Genomic DNA, 22,045 nt, shown 5'->3' with positions numbered 1-22,045 from the left:
GGACCAGGAGACTTGAGCTACACCTCACACTGATCAGGGTGGTGGGATACAGTTCTGAAATAAACATTTACTCTGCTCTAAACCCCAAGCCCAGTTACACCAACTTCACTGCCTCCTGATCCTTCTCTTTATTTCTCTCCTATTTCCACTTCTTTTTTTTCTTCAGTGGCTAGAAGGAAAGACAAGAGTGCTCTTAAAATGTCCATTTGAGATTACGAAATGACCCCCAACTACAGTGGCTGGTAAATATATGGATAAGACACAAAATAAAGCAGGATGGGAGCCCTCAGGAAAACATGCAAGTCCACAGTGCAAGATGCTTTATTCATTTTTATCCCACGTTTATTACTCTTTGCTGTTGCTCTATGTCACTCTATGAATGTGCTTGAGGAATCAGAACAATATTGAAGTACTGATCAGTAAGTACAGGAAGGCAGCCAAAAGTTACACAGAGCAAAGCCCCTCATTCGCAACTTCTGTTTTTGTTCAGTTAACAAGCAGCCAAATAATCTCATGTTATGGCTGACATTCTGTGTAAATATGTAAAAAAAAGTCATCTTTAGCACAGAAACAATGTATTCATCTGGAGAGCTGCATTTCTGGGTACTTCTTCGGAGATGGTCGAGTCTTAAAGGGAAATATTTTGTGTTTAAAAGCTTATTTTTTACAAACATGGGTTTATAGTCACTAATATAAAACATTTTTTAATAAAATAAAACCTTCCTGTATGAGAATCCCATACCCACAACTTGCCACTGATCATAAAGCTGTCAAAGTTGTGTCTAAAATTTCAGCAGCAGTTTTAAATGCATTTCACATTAAATTTTCACTAGTGTCCTTAACTATGTGACTCACCTCCTCTGCTTAAGACTAGAGTGTCGTCTGTTTTATAACTAGCATTCTTTTTGTCAATTTTAGCTCTTTGCACTTTTTTTGTAAACTTAAATTCCCACGTGTCTGCTTAGATCTAAAGAATGCCTAGGTCTTTTTAATTAATTTTTGCTGCCTCTTCAGTATTGGCTATTCCTAAAATGTTAGTATCATCCGTGGATTTCAGACGTTTAACTATACCAGAATCTATGTTCGCTTCCTGGTTCTTCCCTGTGTGGATAGCGCTTTGAGTACTGAGAAAAGCGCTATATAAATGTAATAAATTATTATTATTAATTATTATGTTGTTAATATGAATTAGAAAAATTAAAGGTGCAAGGATAGACCCCTGAGGGACACCACTGATGACTTCACCTATGTGAGACATTCCTCTGCTATCTGTTCTTTGTATTCTTACAATTACTCAACTTGAGGTCCAGTCTTGCACGTTACCTCTAATGTGAACAACCTTTAACTTCTGGGACTGCATCAAAGGCTTTATGAAAGTCTTAAGTAAATTGTGTTATGCTTCTCTTTGTCAACTAATTTAGTAGCCTGCTCAAAAAAAAGTCTTAATGGATTGGTTTAACAGAATGTTTCTCTCATGATCCCATGCTGATTGTTATGTAGAATACAAATTGAGTACTTATTACTAGTGTTTAGCTAGTATAAAAGCTCTTGCACCCTGTCCATGTTTTGCTCCTGCACTGCACCTTATTCTAGCTGGAGCAGATTCCAGCAATGACCATGGCCTAGATTAAGGAGGTTACAAAATAACCTGACATGACTTAATAAGCTAAAACACCTTCATTGTGTGGTGCTGTTGCAGCTGCTAGCCATTTGTAAACTGTACACTCATAGCTTTATGTATATACTAATATAATAAAAGAAAACATTTTCTGGAAAAAAAAACCTCTGATCCAGCTTGTATAATTTCACTAAAAATTTCATTTGTTTTAAACCCTCTGACAAACAATCTACCTTGTGTAATGAGACACTGCAACTTGCCAATACATATAAAAACTTGCAGTCTGCCCAAGGACTGACAAAGATCGGACTGTACCCATGTGGATCTGAGCAAGACCAACGAGTCCAGCTGACCCATTTGAAACATTAGTTTCAAATTTGCCACATGTACTAATGCTGAAACACCTGGCAATGCCCACATTGTATTGTATTGAGGTTTACTGGTGTTATGTGTTGTATTGTATTTACCCCTTTTTTTTGACACCCACTGCACGCCCAGTCTATCTGGAAATGGGCCCTTCCCAAGGTTTCTTCCATTTTTTCTTGGGTGTTTTTCCTTGTCTTCTTAGTGAGTCAAGGATGGGGGGCTGTCAAAAGGCAGGACCTGTTAAAACTTATTGCGGCACTCCTTGTGTTATTTTGGGCTATACAAAAATAAATTGTATTAGTGACAAAACAATGAGGAGCACCCTCTATGCCGCTGACCTTAGAGAATGGCAACCCATCAGAGGCTCTCTGCTCACACATCCTAGACGTCGGACAACACAGCAGGAAAATACCAGGTAACTTACAACTGATGTGGTCACACCTTTCCTGGGGAATGAATTATAGTGTGTAGGTGCTAACTTGAGCCCCCCCAGAGCACCTTTAGGTTGCCCTGGATCACATTTGGAGATCTGGAGACCTTCTGCCTGGTACAGCGAGCAACTTTGTCAGACTATCTCACAACTTTGGATTCAAAGACTCACTGGTTCTGTGCATCTGGGCTGTTAAGCAGTGGTGGCTGCAAGAGATGGTCACACAAGATACTTCTATAGTTGTACTATTTAATTTTCCTATTATTCTTATTTTTTGGCAATGGAAGGAGAAATTCATTCAAACGAAAAGTATTTTTTCAATCAGTATATACAGTAAATGCCAATCAGAAGGTCTCTCAAATATGCATGTTAAGTAAAGCTGAAAAAAGTGTGTGCATTGGCTAAGCAATAAATGTCTACTTTTGGCGAAATAACTAGCATTAAATTTTGCCAGGTTTATGCTAGCTCAGCAGCTGAACCATTATAAATGTTGCAGCACCCATATTTTGTCTAAGCATTTGCCTGTGGTATTGTGCTTACCAGGCATTATGCTCCTCCATAACAGCCTGTGCTTTCCAGCAGGAGCTAGAAAATCATGGGACAGCAATACTGCCTCATCCGCCATTCTATCAAGATCGTTCACTCTCTAACTTCTGTTTTCTTGTCTCAAAGATGTGCATCTTTATTCTAGTTTAGGCACTGCTAAACACTACATCACAATTTTAGCACAGGTTCTCTGTGAATTTCCACAAAATGTTTTCAAGAGCTACTTCCAGGAGTTATACTGTATGAGAGGTGGCAGAAGTATGCAGTAGCCAAGGGCAACAAGGACTACTCCACTTCCCAGTTAACTCAGCTGTTGAACTTGTTGATTGTGTCTCATATGCAACAGGAGTACAAAGAATACCTGTCCACCTGGACAGCCCTCCTGCTGCTCATTTTCTCTCCTCATTCAGCATCACACAGCTCCACACCCCACTGACTCACAAAGCTGGCAATCAGCTTGACCTTGTTCTCTCATGCAATTGCACTGCCACAAATACAACTGCCACTCCTCTACACGTCTGACCACTTTTTCCATTCAGTTCTCTCTGCTGCTTCCCCTTCTCACTCTTGTCCTCCCTTCATTGTATCCTTCTGCTGTCACATCTACTCCATCTCTCCCACCCATTTCTCTTCTATAATCTCCTATGCTCTCCCTCCTCCTGACCACTTCTCCTCTCTTGACCCCAATACAGCCACATACACCCTATGTTCGACTCTGTTCTCCTGTCATGACAATGTTTGTCCTCTTCCAGGCCTGCACATGAAAGACCCTCCTGTCCCTTGCTTTCTGAAGCACTCAGCAACCAACAGACCAAGCCCAGAACCAACACTAGATCCATCCCACATTAACAATTACAGGCCAGTCTCTTTCCTTTCTTTCCAAAACACTTGAATGGGCCTACCTTGTACAGAATGGTTTGCTCGATACCGACCCGTCCAGCTTCAAGAGGAACCACTATACTGAGACAGCTCTGACTGTGTCGACCAGATATGACTTGCTAGGGCTACCAACATGTCACCAGTCCTGATCCTTCTAGATTTCTCCTCTGCCTTTGACACAAGTCAACCACGACATCATTCTTGCCACTCTCTGACTGTGGCATCACTGGGACTGCTCTCAGATGGTTTGAGTCCTAAATCTAAGGAAGATTATACAGTGTTCCCTGGTGAGGAAAGTTGACAAGGGCACATCAGACATGCACAGGGGTGCCCCAAGGATCGGTACTGGGTCTTCTACTTTTCTGTCTGTACACCACCTGCTGGGCTCCATCATTTAATCCCATGAGTTCTCTTATTAGTGCTATGCTGATGATACACCGCTGTACTGGTCATTTCCTCCTGAGGGCAACATGGTATCAGCTAGAGTCTCTGCATGCCTTACGGTTATCTCAATATGGATGAAGAACTACCATCTACAGCTCAACTGGGCAAAAATCAAGCTTCTTGTTATCCTGGCCAGCCAGTCTGCTCAACTCCCCATCTCTATACAGCTTGGCTCACTGTCACTAACACCTGCCAAGTCAGTACGTAACCTTGGGGGGGGTGATTGAGGAGCAGCTGTCTTTTACTGGCCACATCTCTATTGTTTCTCATTCATACAAGTTCACGCTGTACAACGTCCGCAAGATCAGATCTTATCTGATGGAATATGCAGCACAACCTCTGCTCCAGGCTTTGGTCTTGTCACATCTGGACTACGGCAACTTACTTCTGATAGAAGTACCCGCATATGCTATGAAGCTGCTGTAGAATGCAGCGGCCCATCTTGTAGTTAACCAGCCGAGAGGGGCACATGTCACTACAGTAATCCCTCCTCCATCGCGGGGGTTGCGTTCCAGAGCCACCCGCGAAATAAGAAAATCCGCGAAGTAGAAACCATATGTTTATATGGTCATTTTTATATTGTCATGCTTGGGTCACAGATTTGCGCAGAAACACAGGAGGTTGTAGAGAGACAGGAACGTTATTCAAACACTGCAAACAAACATTTGTCTCTTTTTCAAAAGTTTAAACTGTGCTCCATGACAAGACAGAGATGACAGTTCCGTCTCACAATTAAATGAATGCAAACATATTTTCCTCTTCAAAGGAGTGCGCGTCAGGAGCAGAGTCTGTCAGAAAGACAGAGAAATGCAAACAAATCAATAGGGCTGTTTGCTTTTAAGTATGCGAAGCACCGCGGCACAAAGCTGTTGAAGGCGGCAGCTCACACCCCCTCCGTCAGGAGCAGAGAGAGAGAGAGAGAGAGAGAGAGAGAGAGAGAGAGAGAGAGAGAGAGAGAGAGAGAGAGAGAGAGAGAGAGAGAGAGAGAGAGAGAGAGAGAGAGAGAGAGAGAGAGAGAGAGAGAGAGAGAGAGAGAGAGAGAGAGAGAGAGAGAGAGAGAGAGAGAGAGAGAGAGAGAGAGAGAGAGAGAGAGAGAGAGAGAGAGAGAGAGAGAGGAGAGAGAGAGAGAGAGAGAGAGAGAGAGAGAGAGAGAGAGAGTTTGTTTTTCAAGCAAAAATCAATACGTGCCCTTCGAGCTTTTAAGTATGCGAAGCACCGTGCATGTCGTTTCAGGAAGCAGCTGCACAAAAGATGGAAACGTGAAGATAATCTTTCAGCATTTTTAGACGAGCGTCCGTATCGTCTAGGTGTGCGAACAGCCCCCCTGCTCAATCCCCCTACATCAGGATCAGAGAAAGTCCGCGCAAGAGAAAGAGAAAAGTAAGCTGGGTAGCTTCTCAGCCATCTGCCAATAGCGTCCCTTGTATGAAATCAACTGGGCAAACCAACTGAGGAAGCATGTACCAGAAATTAAAAGACCCATTGTCCGCAGAAACCCGCGAAGCAGCGAAAAATCCGCGATATATATTTAAATATGCTTACATATAAAATCCGCGATGGGAGTGAAGCCGCGAAAGGCGATATAGCGAGGGATTACTGTACTCTCTTCAGCATGCAGTGGCAGCATGCACTAAGTTCAAATCCCTGATGCTTACTTACAGTTTTCAGTGTGTCAGCACCTGTGCATATGGAGACACTGGTGAGGTCCTATATTCCTTCTCACCCACTCAACTCTGTCAGGGAACAGTGTCTGGTGATGATACCTATGTGTGGTATCAAGTCTCAATCCAGACTCTTTTCCTGTGTAGTTCCTAGTTGGTGGAATGAGCTTCCATCCAAACTGCTAAGTCCCTCAATGAATTTAAGAACCAACTGAAAACCAATCTGTTCTGTGAACATGTCTAATTGATAAAAATTTGCTTTGTGACCTTTCATATAGTTGGTTGATTTGTTGTTACATTAAGTTCAATCGTTTTATCAATTGTTAGTCTATGATTGTAAATTTATCAGTTATTACATCTTTTAACTTGTGGCAATCAACTTTTGGTACCTGTCCTGCTACACTTGCTAAACAAACAGGCCCTAGCCTAATGTTAAAAGTGTCTACCAAGCAAATAAATGTAAACGTAAATGTAAATACCATCCTGCCTTTTTTACGGTACTGCAGCCTAAACATCACTGAAACATCCCAGAGCAGAACTTCAAAATCAGACAAATGAACACATACCTGGGTCCAGTCATAACTGGAACTTGCTGATAGTGGTGGCTTCAGTAAAAAACTAATAGCTCCGTTTGTGTCAGATGTCAACTTCCCGCTTTTCAGAAGATGGCTTATGGCTGAAAGTAGAGACATCCATTAAGCTGGGGAGTTTAAACCAATACTGTAATACCAATACATAATAAGAACAGGTCACTAAGGAAAGGATAGGTGGTTGGAGGGGGTGGGGGTTTTGAGATTGATGAGGTGGGGTTTGGAGGGTCTTATTGATTATTTGCATGTTCTTCTTTTCAATCCTGCATTTGCTGGCTTCATGTCCAAATGTCTGTTAATGGTGTTTTCATTGGATAGCCACGTTTCAGCCAGTTCTCTGACACTTTTAGTATTAGCCTTGAATTTTACTTGCACTGAGTCCCATAAATTGCCAGAGACCCCAGAAAACAATCTACTCCAACTTGATGCCCCATCAATATTTAGGGGTAACACAACAGAAAAAATACCCCAAAATCTCAAAAATGTCTTGACATAGTTGGTTTAAATTTGGTGACTTTTACTTCCTGATATTTGCCGGTAATAAAGCTTTATCAAGTGGGGTATTCGTAGGCAATGTGCAGTTATTTTGCATCAGCAGTGATCATGTAGAAAAGTGGGGTGTGTGGTTCATGCAAATGAATGCTTCAAGCAGAACAACGCCACTCACCAAGCTGATGCTGTAATCATACAGAGAATTGTGGCTGCTGACAAGTGAAAAAAGGATGAGGTGGTAAGCAAATGGAAAATAATTTGAAAAGAGTGAAGGTAAGTTGAAAGAAACTCACAAAAGACATGGTTAGCAAGTGGTCTTCATGGGTACATGCGTTACTCCCTATTCCTTCAGCTTCTTTTTACACTTCACAATGAAGTATAAAACACGTGTCGAGTGCTCTGACATATATTATATATATATATATATATATATATATATATATATTATATATATATATATACAGGTGCTGGTCATAAAATTAGAATATCATGACAAAGTTGATTTATTTCAGTAATTCCATTCAAAAAGTGAAACTTGTACATTAGATTCATTCATTACACACAGACTGATATATTTTAAATGTTTATTTCTTTTAATGTTGATGATTATAACTGACAACTAATATACATACATACATTATATATATATATATATATATATATATATATATATACTAATAAAAGGCAAAGCCCTCACTGACTCACTGACTGACTGACTCACTCATCACTAATTCTCCAACTTCCCGTGTAGGTAGAAGTCTGAAATTTGGCAGGCTCATTCCTTACAGCTTACTTACAAAAGTTAGGCAGGTTTTATTTCGAAATTCTACGCGTAATGGTCATAACTGGAACCTGTTTGACGGACTCATTCATCACTAATTCTCCAACTTCCCGTGTAGGTAGAAGGCTGAAATTTGGCAGGCTCATTCCTTACAGCTTACTTACAAAAGTTAGGCAGGTTTCATTTCGAAATTCTACGTGTAATGGTCATAACTGGAACCTGTTTTTTGTCCATATACTCCAATGGAGGAGGCGGAGTCACGTATCGCGTCATCACGTATTACGCCTCCTACGTAATCACGTGAACTGAAAACGAGGAAGAGATTTACAGCACAAATCAAACGTGGGAACGAAGGTAAATGACGTTAATTGTTGACTGTCTTTTAATACTGTGTACTTGAGTGTCTTTTAATACTGTGTAAGTATACATATTAACACATGTGCAATTAAACGTGTGCATTTACGGGGTGATTTCTCAGGCTTAAAAGCTCGCCTTTTATTAAAAAGGTAAATGCAAACTCATTTCATTCTGAAGGGCACAAACCACGTTAGATTTCAGCCGTTAAACGCGCAAAAATGTCAGTACACCAGATAAATAAGCGCAACATATTATCAGTTGTATTGTATGCTTACAATACATATAGAAATGTGTTAATCATTAACTAATATTATGGGATGGTGTTTTTCGACTCACGCTTTGATTTAAACGATTGCATGTCTTGGTGGGTTTGCGTAGCTTATTGTCAATATCTTTACAGCTCTTTTTAAGACTTAATTTAAAAAGGTTTTCTTTTCTTCTTAATAAAAATTTAAAAGCAGTACTTTAAAAGCAGCGCTCACTTCACTCCCTTACGGGAATCGAACCTCGGACGTCAGCGCTAGAGGCTAAGCCCCTAAAATTGCGCCACGGCGTGTGGTTCATTTATTTGACAGCATGTAGATCGGGGTAATTACATTCACGGCATTCGTAGTCTGATTCACAATCTGATTGTATGGGTGGTTACCTACCAGGTAACGCTTATGGTTAGCCAGCAAGTCATCTCGAAGTGATCACTCGAGTGAACGCAGCTTCACAAAAAAACAGATCCTTAAACTGTTATTGGTATATTTTCCCTCAATTTTAAAAGGTTTTCTTTTCTTCTTAATAAAAATTTAAAAGCAGTACTTCGCCGGTGCGAAGCACGGGGATTTGAGCGACTGACGCATACAGACACATTCATGAGTGCAGGTACTTCGGAAAGAAAGCACCGTGTAAACCTAAACTTTAAATTAAGTTCATAGACCTACAAAAGTTTGCCATTGATTTGAGGCAAGATTGCTTTTCTCATGTACAACTATACGTTGCATTCTTAACAGTAAGCTTGCAAGGCTTGGTCATATTACAACCTGAGTGCTGAACTGACAACGTCGTATACAAACAGAACTATAACAATCGTAATAAACAAACAAAAAAAAAAGCGAAGAACCCTTGGATTTAATAAAAAGGCTCTTTCCTTGGCGAAGCAAGGAAAAAGGAAGACCTTATATGGCGTTCGTTTATAAAACAGCGGAAAAGCTCTGTTAAGGCTGCTTCACAAAAAAACAGATCCTTAACAAATTGCTATTGGGATATTTTCCCTCAATTTAAAAAGCTTTTCTTCTTCATAAAAATTTAAAAGCAGTACTTCGCGGGGATTTAGATATATATATATATATATATATAGATATAGATATATTTAGATTATATATCTATATCTATATATGTATGTCTATATATATATATATATATATATATATATATATATATATATATATATATATATATATATATATATATATATATATATATATATATATATATATATATATATATATATATATATATATATATATATATATATGTAAGCTTATAAGTACTGCCTTACTTCTCATTAAGAAAGGAAGATGTAATGATACTTGATTTAAACGATTCCATGTCTTGGTGGGTTTGCATAGCTTATTGTCAATATCTTTACACCTGTTTTTAAGACTTATTGACTGAAACGGGCTTTCACGAAAAAAGTTAGGGCTTTGCTACAGGATACACCCTCCACAAGTTAAGCAAGTAAAAATAAAAGTGTATATTTCTGTTTTATTTAAACCTTTTAAGTTTGTATGCATAGCCCCATTTGGCTGTTTTAGTTTTTTTTTTCTTTCTTCAGTAATATTTAATCTCCTTAAAGAAAAAGAACATATCCATTTTACTTTTTTTGTACCTCTTTAGTAATATTTTAGTGTAAAAGGATAACCAGTATTTAAACCTTTTATGTTACTTTATAAAGTTATTTTACACAATGTTGAAAAATTAATAAGAAAGCTACATAATTTGGCAGCTGCTGCTTTAATTTTCAATGAAATGAAAAAAGCTCTCCAAGAGAAAACGTCAATGAACAAGAAACAGTTTGCACTATCTAAAAATCAGAAACCCTCATTTATAAAAGTTTGCTGCAGATGACTTAACTGAAAATAAATGAATAGTTCCTATGTGTATAATACATATTTATCTATTTTACTTATGCCTTTATTCCACCAACTTACAACATCTGAGGTACAATTTGTTACATTACTTTTGTTTTTTGCAGCACAGGCAGGTGAAGTGACTTCCTCAGGGTCACACAGTGGTGTCAGTACCACGATTTGAACTGACAAGCTCCGGGTTTGCTGAAATATTACTGAAGAAAGAAAAAAAACGAAAACGGGCAAATGGGGCTATGCATACAAATGTCCATCCGTCCATATCCTAAATACAGGAGCCAATAAGTATATATATATATATATATATATATATATATATATATATATATATATATATATATATATATATACATACACTGTATATATACATATCTACTTATTGGCTCCTGTATTTAGGATATGGCAGGTTGGATAATGGACGGATGGACATTTGTATGCATAGCCCCATTTGCCCGTTTTCGTTTTTTTTTCTTTCTTCAGTAATATTTCAGCAAACCCGGAGCTTGTCAGTTCAAATCGTGGTACTGACACCACTGTGTGACCCTGAGGAAGTCACTTCACCTGCCTGTGCTGCAAAAAACAAAAGTAATGTAACAAATTGTACCTCAGATGTTGTAAGTTGGTGGAATAAAGGCATAAGTAAAATAGATAAATATGTATTATACACATAGGAACTATTCATTTAATTTTCAGTTAAGTCATCTGCAGCAAACTTTTATAAATGAGGGTTTCTGATTTTTAGATAGTGCAAACTGTTTCTTCTTCATTGACGTTTTCTCTTGGAGATCTTTTTTCATTTCATTGACAATGAAAGCAGCAGCTGCCAAAATATGTAGCTTTCTTATTAATTTTTCAACATTGTGTAAAATAAATGTATAAAGTAACATAAAAGGTTTAAATACTGGTTATCCTTTTACAGTAAAATATTACTAAAGAGATACAAAAAAAGTAAAATGGATATGTTCTTTTTCTTTAAGGAGATTAAATATTACTGAAGAAAGAAAAAAAAAAAATTAAACAGCCAAATGGGGCTATGCATACGAACTTAAAAGGTTTAAATAAAACAGAAATATATATTTTATTTTTACTTGCTTAACTTGTGGAGGGTGTATCCTGTAGCAAAGCCCTAACTTTTTTCGTGAAAGCCCATTTCAGTCAATAAGTCTTATGTGTGTGTGTATATTATATATATATATATATATATATATATATATATATATATATAATATTATATATATATATATATATATATATATATATATATATATATATATATATATATATATATATATATATATATATATATATTATATATATATATAAAAAAGACAGCAACGCTTATAACAATGACAACACAATGACATTGACAATCATGTTACGTTATTTTTAAAATGTTTCCTTTTTTTTCATAACCTCTTTAACACAGTACTTCTCCGCTGCGAAGTGCGGGTATTTTGCTAGTATATATATATATATATATATACACACATACATATACACACATACATGCAGTTTCAATAACATAGAAATCAATATAAACATTAACATCATTATCATATGAGAATATGAAGTAATATATAAGAAGCACATTTCATATAAATATAAATTATTAAACAGTAAAATCTTCTTCTGTAATTTGCTACCGTGGCAATTTGTGTGTCTGTCCAGGATTTTAAATCACCTGTAGCTCGCAAACCGTTTCACCTATTGACTTGAAATCGGTACACATATAGTACGTCACGTCTACTATCCGCTTTATGGGTGATGATTGTATTACTCTTTTTATCTTTATTTTATTTTATTGTAGAATCAACTCCTATCTGCGCACAGCAGGGCAGCCGTGGGCGGATGAGTATGGTGTATTCACTCCATGTTATCGTGCATTGCGCTGTCACTGGTATTTTGATAAAAGAATTTGAACAACATATAAGAAGCGTATAAATTATTAAACAGTAAAACATTAACATTCAAGAAGTAAAGTTACATTAAGTACTACTGCAGTGCCTTCGGGTATACCTCATTTTTTGTTTGCCCATTACATGGTTAAATGTATACATTTTTTGGTGTACCTACCCGAGAACACGCGACATATAACCGAGCGTGGGAGAAGCATGGATTTTAAACACGCGTTGAGTTCATCTGCTGGTCTCCCTCGTGGAATAACTGGTAATGTTTGACTAAAATCTACAGCGAGTAAAACGACATTACCTCCTATTTTTTTTTTTACGATCTCTGAGATCTTGCTTTTTTCGGTTCAAGGCTTCATAAGCTCTTTTATGTTGTATGGTGTACTTATCCCAAACCATCATCTTTGAATGTTGCAAGACTTTCGCCTTGTATGTAGATCGGGGTAATTACATTCATTGCATTCCTAGTCTGAATCACAATCTGATTGTATGGGTGGTTACCTGGCACTGTAGGGTTGCCACCCGTCCTTTAAAATACGGAATCGTGCCGCATTTGAGAATGAAATTGCGCGTCCCGTTTTGAATCAATACGGGACGGGATTTGTCCCGTATTTTTTTTTATCATTTTTTTTAAAGCAGCGTCTCATGCAAATCATCCCATACGCATTTTATGAAAATGCCTCCTTTCCTACTTTTGATTGGGTAATACTTGATGTCATCGTTAGTTTGATTGGTCTTTTTAACTGTCCAGTGAGGAGGGCGGGTCTTTTAAGTAGAGTCTGCAAACTGTTGGCACTGAGATGTGGCACCCGCTGCAGTATGCGTCCCTTATTTTTTTGTATTAAAAGTGGTAACCCTACCTGGCAGGTAACACTTAAGTTTGGTCATGAAGTCGTCTAAAATCCGCCACGTGCCCTCTTTTAATTGCGAGAAGCAGATATATATAGCCAAATTCTCGCGGTTCGTTGCGGCGAAGTACTGCTTTTAATTTTTTAATAAGAAAAGAAAACCTTTTTAAACGGATCGAAAATATACCAATAACAATTTAAGGATCTGTTTTTTTCTGAACCTCGCTTTTCACAGCTGTCGCGCTACGGCGTGTGTTACGATTATTTGACAGTATGTAGATCGTGGTAATTACATTCATGGCATTCGTTTTCTGAATCACAATCTGACTGTATGGGTGGTTACCTGCCAGGTAACGCTTGTGGTTGGTCAGGAAGTCGCCTTACATCCGCCATGTGCCCTCTTTCTGTTTCCAGAAGCTGATCATAGAATGGTTTTAATAGTTTACTTTCAAATAATGGAAAGAGTATGCGACACGTGTTTCTCCCTAATTCTGGGCTCATCAGGCATACACACTCACTGCATCCCCTCTCGTGAATCGAATCTCTATCGTCAGCGCCAGAGTTGAAGCCCCTAACGTTGCCGTCAGCAAGTCGGCTAACATCCGCCATGTGCCGTCTTTCAGTTGCGAGAAGCAGATCATAGAATGGTTGAAACTGTTGCCCCTAACGTTGTGCCACGGCGTGTGGTTCGTTTATACCTCGTGTCTTCTCATTAAACTTTTATCTCGCAAATATGTTATTGCAATCCGCAGCGGGAGCGTTTCTATAAACTTAATTTAAACTTACGTTTTACACCGTGCTTTGTTTCCCTTATGAACATGCTTGTATGCTTCACTCGCTCCCTTCTCAATTGTTTAATGAATTTTTTGCTCTTCGCATTTTTGTGGCTCTTCCTTCATTACCCCCTACTTCGTTCTTTTATCTCGCGAATATGTTACTGCAATCCTTAACGGGAGCGTTTCAATAAACTAATTGAAAATAGTTTTGCATTTACCTTTTTAGTAAAAGGCGAGCTTTTAAGCCTGAGAAATCACCCCGTAAATGCACACGTTTAATTGCACGTGTTAATATGTATGGTTACACAGTATTAAAAGACAGTGAACAACGTCAGTTACCTTTGTTCCCGCGTTTGATAAAAGGCGAGCTTTTAAGCCTGAGAAATCACCCCGTAAATGCACACGTTTAATTGCACATGTGTTAATATGTATGTTTACACAGTATTAAAAGACAGTCAAAAATTAACGTCATTTACCTTCGTTCCCGCGTTTGACTCGTGCTGTAAATCTCTTCCTTGTTTTTAGTTCACGTGATTACGTAGGAGGCGTGTTGACGCGATACGTGACTCCGCCTCTTCCATTACAGTATATGGACAAAAAATATGTTCCAGTTATGACCATTACGCGTAGAATTTCGAAATGAAACCTGCCTAACTTTTGTAAGTAAGCTGTAAGGAATGAGCCTGCCAAATTTCAGCCTTCCACCTACACGGGAAGTTGGAGAATTAGTGATGAGTGAGTCAGTCAGTCAGTCAGTCAGTGAGGGCTTTGCCTTTTATTAATATGTATGTATATATATATATATATATATATATATATATATATATATATATAATATATGTGTATATGTATATGTATATATATATATGACAGCAACACTCATAACAATGACAACACAATTACATTGACAATCATGTTACGTTATTTTTAAAATGTTTCCTTTACTTTTTCATAACCTCTTTAACACACTACTTCTCCGCTGCGAAGCGCGGGTATTTTGCTAGTATATATATATATATATTTACAAACTTTAACTCTTTCAGGGCTGACGTCGACTTTTGTCAAAAGGAAGCATTGACGATAGTAATCAACTGTAAACTGTTATAAAACCAACCGTTAGGTTTTAGTTGGACTCCTGTTGCTAGAAAGAAAATTAGCTTCACTGGTTTGACCGAGATTTCCTGCATTTGCGTGAGTAGTAAGACGCAAACAATGGCAAAAATGGCACTGATATCTGGTGAGAGATCAAAGCGAATGCGTAAAGCAATATACTCTGTCAACAACATTTTGCCTATTATCTCTCAACTGGACTATGACTTGTCGGACTCCGATTTTGATACAAGTGATAGGAAACAAATGTGAGGTTCTAGCTCCAGCCGATTGGTCTCCAGCTATTTGTGGTGCTGAACAGGTTCATGTAGCTGATGCACCTATGGCAATGTTTGCCAGGGAGGACTGCCACTTAACAATGATAAGAGGTAGAAACCAGATTGCAATGCACTGCAACCGTGACCGCTGCTGCTGCCCCAGCCACACGAAGACAGCCTGGCAGCAAGCCTGACGCACATTCTTGGCAAACTGGCAGCCACAGCATGCAGCAACAGATGTTTTATGTTGATTTCTGTACGAAACCATTGCTTTTCAGAAATGCTGGTTTTTGGAAAGAAAATTCAGCCCTCAAAGAGTTAAAGAACAGGGGTTTAGTGGCTTGGTGGTAAAATACATGCAATATTGCAGTCAACTATGGTGTTTCGTTGGAGCTCAGCCAACGTTGTGCCACTATACTTCAGTTCACAAAGCAGAAACAGAGAAATGCTGGTACAGCATAACATCCCACTTCAAGCCCTGTGTACAATACAAGCTGGGAGCTAGGATATTCCTTGGTCAGTTTAAATGCTTGCATAGCTCACTAAAGTGTCCCTCACAGAAAAAAACAGGAGGTGTACATTGTACATAGTTCACAATATTATTTCTTTTCACGTGTTTTTTTTTTTTTTTTTTTTTTTAACTGTACAATGCTTAAAACCGAGTTCAATCCATGGGACACATATATATTATGCTCAGCTTGAAAACATCAATGTTGTGTGTAGTAAGTTAAAGGAAACCACAATTCAGTGTATATTGCTTTTGATTTAAAGCCTCCAAAACTATGCAACGGTATAAGAGTACGGATCAAAGCATTACATTCAAATCTGGTTGAAGCTACTATTTTTACAGAATGTGTTACAAGGTGAAATTATATTTATACCCAAAACTCTCCTTATTTATACAAATTACCTGCTTCAATTCAATATGGTTTCCTACAAAATTGTGTTTTGCAATGACTATCAACAAAAGCCTAGGTCAGCCAGTAGGAAAAGCAAGAACTGATCTACTGCATGAAAGTTTTACTCATGTGCAATTGTGTATAGCATGTTCAAAAGTAATGGGCTCCAGTGAAATAATATTGGCCCTTGAGACAGAAAAAAAAAAAGTGTATACAGTTAGTTACATAGTATCTCTGATACATCCTATTAACCTCCAGCACTACAACCGAGGCTAAATGTTTTAAGAAAAATTTCCCAGGCAAAGCTTGGTAACACTAGTTTTGTTGAGAAAATGTGTAATGCTCTTAAAGGTGTTTAAATAATTAATCTTCATGTAACATTTTAACATAACAATATCTGCTGTAAAGGAACATGATATGGGCTAATTTGTTTATTTACACATTTTAACAATTGGCTTGTTTCTGTAAATGTCCCAAATGTTCTTACACTAAATCACTGCACACTCTGAACAAATCAATTTAGGAAAAGACTATTAAAACAGTTGAACTTAACAAAGCTGCACTTCTGGTCTTTACTTGAGTGTTTTTGTTGTATTGTATGGTGTTATCAGAATATAAGTTTAATGTCACTGTGCTCTGTACAAAAATTATTTTATAAATTCAGTCACATGTACAGGCCATGCCAAAGTTAGCACACAGGGGCTTTCAGCATTTAGAACTGCTAGACAAGCATTTGAAGAGAGAAGGGAACAACTACAAAAATGGGCATTGTACTATTTCTGTAAGTTAGAGATGAAACTGAATCCTCTCCTTGCCTTGTTTAGAACCTAAGTAAGGGCCTGCACGTGGAAAAAACAGTATAAAAGACTTGGACAGCAGCCAAATACCTCGAAGCCGACGGACGGATGGGTGATAACGTCATCCATCCTGAGATTTCTTCAAGCGCGGCGAAAATAAATGGCAGACTGTATGCATCAAGATTCCACCTTGGTAATTGTCATGCCATTTGGTTTCCTTCGTCTGTAATGTCGCATAAATCGTCATTAAAGAAAGCGAAGTTATTTTCTCTTATGTGATTCCTTACCGCCATATCACTATGGGAAAGGTATCGCCTTTTAATGTCATATCTATATAGTTTTCCGGATACTTAAAATGCTGCAATTACAAAAGAACTTATTCCATCTAGGGAGCTATTGCCCCCTACAAGAAATATATGGTTAAAATATAACTGATTTATCTATAATTTCCAACAATGAAAGATGTTAATGTAAGGCTTACATTCATGTAACTGGATTTTGTATAGTTAATAATTAAGGCATTTCTCCTCTTGTTTTAGTATACATACATATATTTACCTTCATTTGTGTCCAGTATCAATAATATAAGGGTTGGGCACCATTTACAAAACTTCACTGTTAAAAGGCTGCCAAGTTTCTGTTGGTTAAGTTCACGCTGGACTGTTGAATGCAGAAATTTTGTCCGGTTTAAATGGAAACCAACTTCAGGATAGATCACTTCAGCAAATAATTCAAACAGCTGTGTACTGCCATTTGACGACTCATTTAGAGGTACTGTTGAATCATTTGTTTCCTAAAAACAAAACAGATTTCAAACAGATATTTAATGACAATTAGTACTTAATATAAGTTCAACAGATGGCATTAAGCAAATGTCTCATGGCAGTTGTATTTATTCCTCCATTAAACTACTACAACCTAAAGATCCTAACCACATAACAAATATAAGAATGGTTTTTGCATTTATTGTTTGTTACAATTGCACTTTCTGTAATCATATGACAAGAATAATTTATCTTCCAAACCTGTTTACCTCAATACAGATTGGCTCAAAAGAAACCAAAGCCTATCCCAAACCTTTTGCCTGCAAAACCTAAACAATCCCGACACCAGGCATACTCTCATTTGTACAAGGCCATATTTGATTGGCCAATGAAAGTAGAACACACTTTTTTGGGATGTGTAAGGAAACCCAGGCAGACAGAAGGTGAATGCATTACGTTTACACAAACAGTACCCAGGCAGCAAAGAACCAAAGCAGCAAGACAGTGTGCCACCACTGTAAATGTCTGGAGTGTGTAAACCTTTCTTTACATCTGTAAATAATAAATATAATGGACAGCTTGTATTCTACACTGACAGGTTTACGTCTACACTATCAATTTGTTTAAAATTGCCTCCTTTCCTTTTACCCATGTCAAAGATCTAAGTGCAAAATAACTGTTCAACACAGAATGTGAAATGTTTTATTTTTTAAATGTTATATTTAATTGTGACCAACTATATTCTACAGACAGAAAAAATTATTTAATAATAATCATATTTAATAATACTCAGAATACATCTATTCCTCCATTTGCTGAACCATCTTAATCCCAGTAATATTATTGGCAAGGCCAAAACAAATCCTAGGAGTGTGGTGCTTTATGTTTAGAGTGTTGAACTGTAAAAGTCAAGCTGGATGTGCTCTGTCTGAATAATTCAAAAGTAACTGCATTATATGCAGATCTTATACAATAATAACTGTATTCCTCAGAAGACTGGGTTGGCAGGCAGTTGGCCTAGTTCATCACAACTTGATTGTTTACCACCATTTGCCACCAGTTTATTTTCTTCAGTAATGCAGATTGCATTTTTTCCCCGTCTTTCATTGTCAACTGGCCATGTATCACATAAAATGTTAACATAAACAAATTATGACAGTAATAATGTCCTGTGAATTGCTAACATCCAGTGTGTTTTATGCAAATTGTCTGTATATGTATGCATCCAAAAGTCATGGGAAAAGACCGGGGTTAATACAGTGTACCAAATGTGGAAAAAAAAAAATTATATATATATATATATATATATATATATATGAGTATGGTTTAACATAACATTAAATGAGAGAGATATTCTCTACAGTTCATCCTAAGTCAATGAGGATGTTGATTTAGACCAGTGCTTCTCAATTATTTTCTGTCATGCCCCCCCTAGGAAGAAGAAAACATCTCGCGCCCCCCACGCGACTATAAATAGTATCATTTGTCTATAAAATTGTTATAAGTACACCTCTGCATAACACTGTATCCTTATTAACGTATAAGAGAATAAAAAAAGAAAGAAATATGGACCAATTTACAACAAAGAATAGCTTTATTAAATGTAACAGAAAAGATTTAAAGTGCATTCTAAATTAAAAAAAAATTAAATCCTTAATTAAACTATAAACATTTTTTGATTGACCATGTCAAACCATATGATACTGAAAAAAAAATACATAAAATCAATAAATAATAATGCATTCAAACTGATCACCAACATTTACTCAGGAGCACAATATTAAAAAAACTTTAACCTGCAAAACAAAAATATATAAAATAATTTGAGCTGATTTTTTAATCAGAGATGATGTCTGGATTAATGGCTACAATGAGCACGTTTTGCAATGCACAGCTTTTCGAAGCGGGGTTTGAAGCAGGACACAGCAACTCTCAGCTCCTTCTCAATGTGTAGCCGGGACCTGTATTTGCTTTTCAGAGCAGCAACAGCAGAGAAGCCAGTCTCACACAAGTAAGAAGTTGCAAATGGAAGAAGAATGTGCACAGCTCTTTGTCCTAAGAGTGGATATTGCTTCTCCACATTCAGCCAGAATTCACTCAGTGTCTGGGATGTGAAACTTAGTCTCAATATGGAGTCAGATGTGATTTCTATGAACTGCTCCTTCTCTGCAAGGCTAAAACCAGTTGGAGCTGGTGCATTAAAAGGATCTCTCACCCAGTCATACTGGGAACTGTTTTTAGGGAAGTACTTTGTAAAGAATCCCATCAGTGATGAAATATGCTGCTTAAAATATGGAATCACTGAGGTGACATCATAGTCAGTAGTGTCAACAAATTCTTGCAAGTTCTCAAATGACACAGTATTTCCTTCATCAAGTCGCCTGCCCCACATTGCAAGCTTTCGAGTGAAAGAGTTGATCTTGTCTGTGACCTGAGGGAGGTGTTGATTTTTCCCTTGAAGCTGTAGATTTAGTTCATTGAGCTTTCCAAATATGTCACTCAGGTAAGCAAGTTTCATCAGAAAGTTCTCATCACTAAACTTTCTTGCAACTTCATACTTGTGCTCCTGCTCCAAAAACATTCTTATCTCTTCTCTGAGCTCAAAAACTCGGGATAACACTTTTCCTCGTGACAGCCACCTTGCTTCACTGTGAAACAGCACAGCTTGATGTTCAGCTCCCATCTCCTCACATATAGCAGAGAAAACTCTTGTTTTTAGTGGTCTGGTCTTTATTAAATTGACTACTCCTACAATGTCAGTCATAACCTCACTTAATTCAGAGGAAAGGTGCCTTGATGCCAGTGCCTCTCTATGTAAAATACAGTGTGTCCACTCAGCATTAGGTGAAGCCTTCTTTATGAGAGTCCGAAGTCCTTTTCTCAACCCTGCCATGGTCTGTGCACCATCACTGCAAACACCAATACAGTTATCCCACTTTAGCCCATTCTCAGTCAGGAAGCAGTCTAGCATTTTGAATAGCTCTTCGGCTGTGGCTCTGTCTCTGACATATTTACAAAAAAGTAGATCCTCACACAGGGAATTTGTCATTTCAAAACGTACATAAGCAATAAACAAACAGTCTTTGTTGCTGTCAATTGCTTCATCAAATTGTAAGGCAAAACGTTTATCTTTGAGTTTTTCTACAAGCTGTTCTTTAAGATCGTCAGCAATGTCATTTATACGTCTAGCAACAGTGTCATTTGACAGAGGGATAGTTTTTATTTTTGCAGCACTTGCGTCATCCAGCATGACAGAGACCATGTCTAATACTGCAGGCAGTATCAGCTCTTCTGCTATGGTGTGGGGTTTTTTGCACTGAGCAATTTGGTACGCCACCTTATATGATGCCAACAACGCTCGCTGGTTTACTGAAGTAGCAGTCAGAAAGCAGGATGATTGCTGGCAATATTCAACACGTTTTCGCTGAAAAAACTCAAGCGGCTTATCAGCGTGATTAGGGTGTAATGTCTTTAAGTGACGCCTTAATTTATTTGGCTTCATGCTGTCCGCTGCCAACATTTTTAGACACAGTAAGCACACCGGTCTTTCCTCGTCTCCCACCGTAGTCACAGTGAAGCTAAGCGCTACATACGCTTCGTCATATTTCCTCGTCTTAGCTTTCGGGAGACTTTCGTTTGTCTCTTTATCTTCTTCTTTCTCCGCCTGTCTTCTCATCCCTGTTAAAAAATTTTTCATGATATCACTTGAGGGTCTGCTACACTTCGTGTCTACACTTCATACTCATACTTTGTACTGTGTGCAAAGCGCGCATGCTCAGTGCAAACAAAACCCCTACACCACCGAGCGAATGCTCCCTGCGCACACTCTGCCAATGAGAGCACCACTGCCCCTTAATGTAGTGGAGTGGTATTGCACTTTATTCTAGAACAGTAAAAAAAAATCAAAACAGAAAAATAAAAAAGCATGTTCCCCGAGGTCAAACGCGCCCCCCTTGACGGAGCCACGCGCCCCCCCTGGGGGGCGCGCCCCACTATTTGAGAAGCACTGATTTAGACTAAGTAGTAAATCAAAAGCTTTGTCTGTGGACATAGCTCTCCCTTCCCAACCACACTCTAGTACAACCTCTGCCAAACCGCTGACACTGCACGGACTTTGATTCATCACAATACTTGAACTTCCTGGACTGGGCCAGCTGCTCAAGTTTTACTTATAAGAAACTCTTTCTTTCCTAGGAGAGGTCCATGACCTAAGAATCAGAGCTTCAAATTCTCATCTCCAGCTGCAATGTAATCAGTTATGATGAACTCCATTGTGCCCACAATCACAGTCTGATGAGCAAAGGGGCAAAACTCCCCAACTGGGTAATATCTAGACCTCAGTGGTCTCTTGATGTCCCAGTCTTGAAAAACAAGAACAGGACATTTGC

General features: G+C 38.0%; 1 protein-coding gene across 1 annotated transcript in view; it reads right to left on the bottom strand.

Annotated features, from left to right (window-relative positions):
• LOC114648832 (E3 ubiquitin-protein ligase DTX3L-like) overlaps positions 1-22,045 on the bottom strand; it is a 48,495-nt gene that overhangs the window by 9,396 nt on the left and 17,054 nt on the right. Inside the window, exons 3-4 of the mRNA XM_051924386.1 lie at positions 17,452-17,686; positions 6,511-6,620 (exon numbers count right to left, since the gene is read on the bottom strand). Coding sequence (XP_051780346.1) covers positions 6,511-6,620; positions 17,452-17,686 — 345 coding nt within the window. The remainder of the gene's footprint in view (positions 1-6,510; positions 6,621-17,451; positions 17,687-22,045) is intronic.

This window comes from Erpetoichthys calabaricus, chromosome 3 (genome assembly GCF_900747795.2).
Source record: "Erpetoichthys calabaricus chromosome 3, fErpCal1.3, whole genome shotgun sequence".
Classification (NCBI taxonomy): domain Eukaryota; kingdom Metazoa; phylum Chordata; class Cladistia; order Polypteriformes; family Polypteridae; genus Erpetoichthys; species Erpetoichthys calabaricus.
This window is presented reverse-complemented; position numbering and strand designations above follow the sequence as displayed.